General features: G+C 35.8%; 1 protein-coding gene across 1 annotated transcript in view; it reads right to left on the bottom strand.

Annotated features, from left to right (window-relative positions):
• The window catches only part of LOC143041365 (uncharacterized), a 14,063-nt gene extending 8,762 nt beyond the window's left edge, over nucleotides 1–5,301 (bottom strand). The window contains exons 1-2 of the mRNA XM_076213195.1: nucleotides 4,860–5,301; nucleotides 917–1,004 (exon numbers count right to left, since the gene is read on the bottom strand). Of these exons, the coding sequence (XP_076069310.1) occupies nucleotides 917–1,004; nucleotides 4,860–5,027 (256 nt within the window). The 5' untranslated portion in view covers nucleotides 5,028–5,301. The remainder of the gene's footprint in view (nucleotides 1–916; nucleotides 1,005–4,859) is intronic.
• Nucleotides 5,302–9,260: the final 3,959 nt, after the last annotated feature.

The raw sequence follows: 9,260 nt of genomic DNA, 5'->3' as shown, positions 1-9,260 counted from the left end.
AAAAAAAAAAAAAAAGGTACTATACTACTATTACTACTGTTACTACTACTACTACTACTACTACTACTACTACTATTCTACAGTATTAGTATTACACAACTGAGGGACTTGGATCGTCAAATAATTGATCAATTTATTCCTAAATATAATTTTTGATTAATTCAACTCTCAAACACTGTTCTTACTTCTATTACTACTAGTAGTAGTTATCACTACTAGTAATAAAATCATGCCATAGCTCAATGACTAGCTACAAATATCACTACTACTATTACTATTACTATTACTGCTTCTATCATTAGTAATACAATTGACAAAATAGTAATGACAATAATAACAGAATTGATATTAAGGTGGTTATATTAATATTACTTATGAAAATAGTAATAGTAAAACCAATATTCATGGGGCTATAGTAATTAATGATAAAAATAGTAATAATGACATTAATAATAGAATTGCTCTTAACCCTTTAAACTCCAATGACAAGATGTCTTGTCATTTGGTCAAATAAAACAAAAAATCATAAAACACCAAAATGTTTGATTAAACACCAGAAAAATATGACGGCAATCCTCGTGCGGTCAAGCCGCATCAGATGATATTCGGATGTACGGGCCGGCGCGAGGCCTACCATATCCGGTTTTATCGTTAAGGGGGCTACAGTAATATCAATGACAAAAATAGTAATAATGAAACTGATAACTGAATTAATACCAATTAAGCTAATGGAAGACTTAACACTAATTGTGGTTTAGAGATAACTAAGGGTTTAAGGATAACCAAGTTAACTAACCAAGTTGGGTGAGGAGGATGCTTGTGCATTAATGAAAGAAACATTATTGTTAATGAGAGACATAACACTAATTGTGGTTTAAGGATAACTGAAGGTTTAAGAATAACTAAGTTAACTAACCGTGTTGGGTGAGTAGGATGCTTGTGCACTGTTTAATCTTGACGAAAGAGTTTGGTACTTCCTGTACGTGGTACCATGTCCCGGCATACTGAAAAAAACATAAACATAAAACAAACAATAATAAAATAGATAAAAGAAGAATAAATAAATGGAAATAAAATAAATAGGTAATTAGATAAATTAGATAAGCAAATAAACAAATAAATAAAATAAGAATTAAACTCAAAAATATTAAAACGAGGTAAGTTTTATATGTGTGTATTGTATCCCAAGTTGATATATATCTTGATCCCTAAATCTTTCTCTAATCTATAGTGGTGGATAGATAATTAGATAAATTAAATAAGCAAATAAACAAATAAATAAAATAAGAATTAAACTCAAAATTAAAGTATTAAAACGAGGCAAGTTTTATATGTGTGGATTGTGTCAGAAGTTAACATACAGTCGCGGAAAAAAAAATCGTAAAACAACATCGGCAATAAAAATCGTAACACGGAATTCGTGTGTTCCGAATCGTTCTAATAGCGACGTTCTGAAGGATGTCTGAGTGATTATTTTTTTATTATTTTTTTTTTTTTTGAGTGCTACAGCTGCTAATGAATGGTTTAACATCTCACGTTTTAACAACTTATCCGCCCTTGCTGTCGTCTTTCTTGGTGCTCCAGAACCTGTTTCCGTTGGGGATGCCTTCCCTAGTGGTAATGTCGCCGCTGCGTCCCAGGCACGATAAATGGCTTGCCTAGACACTTTCAGGTCGGTGGCTACATGAATCACAGCCATGCCCCGATCTAATACAGTGATAGCACGTGACTTTCCCTCCACGCTGAGCTTTGCACGTCACATTGTGCGCAGGTTCTATGGAATTATGCGGCTGCAAATGTAGGGGTACAAGCAGGATTGCCGCTAAAGGGAATAGCCTATGATACAGTCTCTCTACACTCGTGGTGCACTGCACCAACACAAACTCCGCCCACTCTATGTTGGATCATGAAATAAAATCATAACACGCTAATTCCGTGTTGCGATTTTTATTGCCGATTATGTGTTACGATTTTTTTTTTTTTTTTTTTTTTTTTTTTGCCGCGACTGTTTAACTTGATCCCTCCATTTTTTCTAATCTATTCTTGTGGATACATGAAACATATACTCAAGTGAATTGATTAGTAACTAAATATAATTAGATATAAAATATATAACTAAAACTATATTCACCCTCATCCACATCATAATTACTTTCGTCATTAGCATTCAATATATTATTAAAGTGTTCAATCTATATTAAACTGTAGGGGAAATGAAATTACTAAACCGTAGTGGAAATGACACTACAAAGGTAAAAATATTACACTAAGGGGGTAAAAATATTACACTGTAGGGGCAGAAATGTTACACTGTAGAGGGGGTAAAAATATTACACTAAGGGGGTAAAAATATTACACTGTAGGGGTAGAAATGTTACACTGTAGAGGGGGTAAAAATACTACTTAATAGGGGTAAAAATATTACACTGTAGGTGAGTAAAGATTACACTGTTGAGTGAATAAAAATATTACACTATAAAGGGTAAAAATATTACACTGAGGGTAAAAATTACAATGTCAGGGTAAAAATATTACACTGTAAGGAGAAAAAATATTACATTGTGAGGGTAAAACTATTACACTGTACGGGGAAAATATTATCCTGTAGGGGTAGAAATATTACACTGTAGGGGGTAGAAATATCACACTGTAGGAGTTGAAATATTACATTGTGGGATTAAAAATATTACACTGTGAGGGTATAAGTATTACACTGTAAGGATAGAAATATTACACAGTGGGGGTTAGAAATATTACACTGTGGGGGTAGAAATATTACACTGTGGGGGTAGAAATATTACACTGTGTGGGTGAAACTCCCACACTGCGGAGGTTAGAAATGTCACACTGCAGGGGTAGAAATATTACACTGTGGGGGTAGAAATATTACACTGTGAGGGTAAAAATATCACACTTAATACTATAAAATATACTATAATGTTCTATATGTAAAGGCAAGGAGGTACATATATGGCGGAAGAGAGATCGATGGGGGGTACATATTCAACGCAAGTAGTTTTGGGGGGTACATATATGACGGAAGAGAGATCTAGGAGGGTACATATTTAACGCAAGATATGTTGAGGGGGCACATATATGACGGAGGATAGGTAGGGGGGTGTATATATGACAGAGGATAGGTTGAGGAGGTACATATATGACGGAGGACAGGTTGAGGGAATGCATATATGATGGAGGATAGGTTAAGGGGCTACATATATGACTGAAGGATAAGTTGAGGGTATATGTATATAATATATATATATATATATATATATATATATATATATATATATATATATATATATATATATATGGCGGAATGTAGGCTTAAGGGGATATAAATATGACAGAGGGTAGGTAGAAGGGTATATATGGTGCATTAAATATATATATATATATATATATATATATATATATATATATATATATATATATATATATATATGTGTATATATATATGTACACACACATATATATATATATGTACACGTATATATATTTATATATATGTATATATATATATATATATATATATATATATATATGACAGAGGAAAAGATAAGAGGGTACATATATATAACGGAGGAAAAATTAAGGGGTACATATATAATTATCAGAGGGTTGTGGGGGTATGAATATCACGGGTGAAATATAATGACCGTCACATGTTATCTATACAAAAACTCATCCAAAAAATCTATATCTGAGTTTATAATTAAAAAAAAAAAAAAAAAAAAAAAAAAAAAAAAAAAAAAAAAAAAAAAAAAAAAAAAAAAAAAAAAAAAAAAAAATGAGCTGAGTATTCTATGACGTCCAGTTACCTCATTGGTCCGTTCGGCAACCAATCAGAGGGCTCCGAGCTATCAGGGGGAGGAGTCTGTGTGCAAGATTCCCATGACTGGCACGTACATCTTCCTATGTCTCTCTTTCCAGCTCTCTTTTACTTTTATCTCTTTTTCATTTTTATTTCATTTTTATTTTGTTTAGTTTCGATACTTGGGACAAATTTCTCTTTTCCCTTTCCTCTCTAATTCATCTATTTATTCTCTCTCTCTCTCTCTCTCCCTCTCCCTCTATCTCTCATTCTCACTCTCATTCATATACATTAGTTAATACATTAATAAATATTCCACGCACACACACGCATACACACACACACACACAAACACACACATATATATATATATATATATATATATATATATATATACATATTATATATGTATATGATGAAGGTGGAAAAAGAAGTCACGGGTCTAGTTCCGAGTTTCCTGGTCAAAATGTACCAGCATATATATATATATATATATATATATATATATATATATATATATATATATATATATATATATATATATATATATGTATGTATATCTATACATTATGGTATGTATATCTATACATTATGGTCTACTTTGCATAAGTGAACACACGTACCCGTGTTCTTATTAGCGTATATATATATATATATATATATATATATATATATATATATATATATATATATATAATATAAATATATATGGTCTACTTTGCATAAGTGAACACACGTAATTAGCATATATATATATATATATATATATATATATATATATATATATATATATATATATATATATATTACAAAAATAATCGAAACAGATGTATGAGGAATTAGATCCTCTTATACAGAAGATAAATCCCTTTACACATAAATATAAGTGCTTGTGGCCCCTCACTTTTCCATATTTTTCACACACACATAGAATTTAAACGAACATTTAAGGGATTGGATCTTGTTATATAGAGGATTGAATACTTTATAAACAACTATAAGTGACACAGGAGTATAAGCAAATTATTTTGGACACTCTTACCTTGGCAGGATCGAAATTATCGACTGTTGTTGTTTTCGCACAAGATCCAATTTCCACATTATCTGGAATGACCTGCATGAACCCAAAACACGGACTGAAAAGATAGGTCAAAGCTAGCAAACATGCCATGACCTTATTTGTCCTGAGGTCACGCTTAGACAGTTCCATTTTCTTTATATCACACCGCAGCAATGTATATATATATGTATATGTGTTGTGTATCAGTTTTCTATCTGCACTTCAAGGTGTCTGTCTTGTCCTTGCTTATTTCCTTTTTTCCTCTTTTGATTTTATTTTTGTCTTAGATTTTTTCTTGTGTGTGTGTGTCAGACGTACACATTAAACGTACACAGGAACACCTACACGTACGCTATGTTCACACACGGAAACGTACACGGAAGAAGGTTCTGAGCAGACAGCGGTAGGCTGTTGAGGGAGCGAAAACAGATCTTGTTTTGACCAAGAGGGCCTAGAACCTATCAGATAAGTACAACATTTCGTCTAATCTTATCAGCCTAACTTGGATTAAAAAAAAATGTTGTAGGTGGATCTGTTAGCCAAGTCCTCGGTCTTTCCTACTCTCTCCTTCCCTCCACACCCTCCCTTGAGCCCCAATCACGCTATCACGCTTCTTGTTAAATGTTGTGAATTTGAACATCTAGATGACGATTTCGCCTACAACATTCTAGACTTCCCTAAGACTAACATTCGGATTCTAGATTTAACTTCTCTTAGTTCGTCCTTCAGTTTCTGAACACGTGACGCAAAGGTGATTCGACACTTGGAGATTCGAAAAATATAAAAAAAATATATATATAATCGAAGTCGTTCCTGCTCAAACGAACTCAATTGAGTCGTGGCACTCTGACCGGGGCTTCAGCCTAAGCGGAAGCCGAGACGCCGGAGACACAGGCGAAGCAGCACAGGCCAAAGGTAAACTTCCTGTTGCTGACTTGAAGCCGATACATCTCGAACTTCTCTCTCTCTCTCTCTCAAACTGTACTTCAATTCAGCGACAGGAAGTCTGCGCTGCGTTGCCTATCTTGCCTGCGTTTCAGTTTGACCTTAGGCTGAAACCGTCATTGGTCAAGAGGAAGTGGATAGAAGAGCTGGATCGTGTTCGTAGACTTTGAGTTCTGCCTCAAGGACGCAAGATGCACTAACACGGCCTTGGCTAGCCAAGAAGAAGAAGAAGATGAAGAAGAAGAATAGGAAAAAGAAGAAGAGAAAAGGAAGAAGGGGAGGAAGAGGAAGAAGAAGAAGAAGAAGAAGAAGAAGAAGAAGAAGAAGAAGAAGGGGAAGAAGAAGAATAGGAAGAAGAAGGAGAAAAAGAGGAAGAGGAAGAAGAAGAAGGAGAAGAAGAAGAAGAAAGGAGAAGAAGAAGAAAGGAAGATTATCGTCTCCACTACTCTCTCTCTCTCTCTTTCTCTCTCCTCACTCCCCTCTCTCACTTTCTCTCTCTCTCTCTCTCTCTCTCTATTGACTACCTACGTGACGATGACATGATTCAACGTCGCCGGTGGTAGGGTTCGAGCAGCCATCTCCTCGACCTTCGTCGCAAGTAACGAAGCTTAACTCTCTGCCAACGAACTTCCAGCTTCATGACAACAAAAGCAACAACGCTCCGTTGATTATAATGAAACGACTCAAGATAAAATGCTGCCAGCATAGTTGTTGCAGTGGACGTGACTTTGGGGACCAAATCTCGACCTGTCAGCTCAGGTGTCTAATCTCTGTTGTTGTGCTGACGTTTCTTTCCCTGTCAGTCGTTATGCGATTGGATGCGTGCAGATCTCATGTTGGTTGACCATGCTGACTGCAAAGACAATCACATTTTTTTTTTTTTTTTTTTTTTTTTTTTTTTTAAATCGCAAGTGTGTAGATAAGGAGTTTTCGACCTGGGAGAGGGCCACGATAAGAACCTAAGGTGCTGTTACAAATTATACAGTCCATGGTCTTCAGATCAATCGGAAGCATCGAGTGTCTTCGAGACAGTGCTCTGAGATGACTAGCGAAAGATTTTTTTAAACATTTAAATCTGGAGAGAGAGAACACTACATTGGTGAATAAAGTCATCATGATTTGAACCATTTGATCTCCATTGCGGTGTCATTGTATATCTAATGAGTCTTAGAATATTACCATTCTGTATTCTGTGCCAGGTCAGTGAAGGTACGGGTCGATGGTCTGATGACTCGAGGTACATAGAAAACGGGGAAAAGGGCTGAGAACCGCTGACGCAGCCGATCTACACAGAAGGAATGGTTTTGACATCGATCGGTAGAATGTTGTGTATCTTTTTTAAGATTATCTTTTGTCTTTTTTTTCTGACTTCCTTTACTGTGTCTGGTGTCAGTTTATTGTCCCTCGAGGACCTGTTAAGGATGGATGTAGTCATCAAACATCCTAGAGACGTCCGACGTGACACATTAGATGTCATATGACCAAAGTGGATGCCATTTGGTCAGTGACGCTTCTGTGATGGAGATCTATCTTCATGTTGCATTAGAATGAAGAAGACTGCAAGAGGCCATAGGGAGTGTTGAGGAGAACAAAAATAAAAACAATAAATATTTATAATCGTGGAAAGAAAGAGAGAAATGATAGAAATACTACCAATTTTGTATCAGTACCTGGCTCAGGAACTTCACCAATAACAGACAAATATTTAACAAAAAGAGGTATAAACATAGCTAAAATAATTAACAAGAGGATAGGTGATTTGGTAAAGACTTTCGAAAAGAGAACCAATTCCGAAAACAATGTCGTATACAAAATCCTGTGCAATAGTTGCACAAAGGCATTTTATAGCGAGTCACCAAGGGGATTAGATAAAAGAATTTATGAACATAAAAAACGACATAAAAGCACACAGGACATCTAATTCTTTAGTAGTTCATGTGGAAAAATTCGATAATTTACCAAACTGGAGAGGAGCTGAAGTGCCGCATAAAAGTTTTGATAAATTCACTAGAAGAATTGTAGAATCAGCATATATTTTAGCTAAGAATTCATTGAACCATCGAGGAGGATTTACCAATTTAGCAAAACAAACTAGTATTTTAATTCTAGAACACGCCAGAAAAACGACCTTTCCCAAGTATCCGACAAGATAACTAAGTTTAGTACATAAGCTTCAATTACTGTTTTCCGTACACTTTCTGAAGAAGTTCTACGCGAACGAAACGTAAGAGTGTTTAGGGTTCCGTACCTTCCCTTGTGTTTATGTTCTCCATCATCCAAATCATATATACATATATATATGTAAAATAAATTAATTTTCACTTTACAGATAAAGGAGACCTCACCAACTCTCTTTTCTTGCAGCAGCATCGCTACAGGACGAAACCCCCTCTAGTACAAGGTTTTGATCGTTGGAACTTTATCAAATACTTTATCAAATAGTTGATCAAATGTTTGATTAGGTACAGTCTAGGCCACTGAGATATAGATCTCTCATGTTTGAACTCTGCTGTAATGGAGCTGGAAAACGGAACAGGTTTCACGTGGTAGGCTAGGATCTATCATTTTGATCTTCTTCACCAATCATTACATAGAGAGTGATTGAGAAAGAGAGGGAGGGGAGAGAGGGTAGTAGAAACCTATTTTATTTTATTTTATTTTATTTTTTACCCAAGGCCATGTTATTTCATCTTGTGTCCTTGAGGTAAAACTCTTATCTACGGATGCCACTGTCTCCTTTCATCATTGTGGTGAACAGAGTCCCCCACATGTGCTTCTACGCGATATTTTGGCTTATAGCATCGCAGCTGCAGAAATGGGATGGACAAGGAATGTATATGTTGTGTAAAAATAGCTGGCTTTCGGCCTTGTATTACATTTGTGTAGGTTAAATCTATATTACGCCTGTACTACAGGCATTTGTATCCTCATGAAAGCACAACCTAGGCCCTGCCGAGCCATGTTTCGGTCAAGATGGGTCGTTTGCTACTTTAGCGTACGCAAAGTGCGTATATAAGGATGCCAGGTTTTGGTGTCCAGCCCAGTTCTTTTCTGTGCTCGTCACAAGCGGTGCGCGAATCAGGTCACTCTGCGGTCATTTTTGTGGTTAGGTCAGGTCACCGACCCCTTCCCGCGTCGACCCAGCCTAGGTCGACACTCGAGCTAACCAGAATAAAGCCACAAAACTCACTCCAGTTTCCTTTCTCTTGGCGCCACCTGACGCCAGAGATTTAGAGGGGCTATCACACTGGGAGATTTTTCCTCTGACTGTCGGAACAGATTTGCATCCTGGATCGAGGAATCTGATATGCTGAAGAGGAAAGATATTACCTCCAGCATATTAAATGACATCCAATGTATTTTTGTTGAAGAAACAAAATATCTAGCTACAGTGATTTTACGTTTGGAAAAGTGATGAAGGTAGGCGGTGCCACTGAT

This window comes from Oratosquilla oratoria, chromosome 30 (assembly GCF_046742065.1).
Source record: "Oratosquilla oratoria isolate Oo_2021 chromosome 30, ASM4674206v1, whole genome shotgun sequence".
Classification (NCBI taxonomy): Eukaryota; Metazoa; Arthropoda; class Malacostraca; order Stomatopoda; family Squillidae; genus Oratosquilla; species Oratosquilla oratoria.
This window is presented reverse-complemented; position numbering and strand designations above follow the sequence as displayed.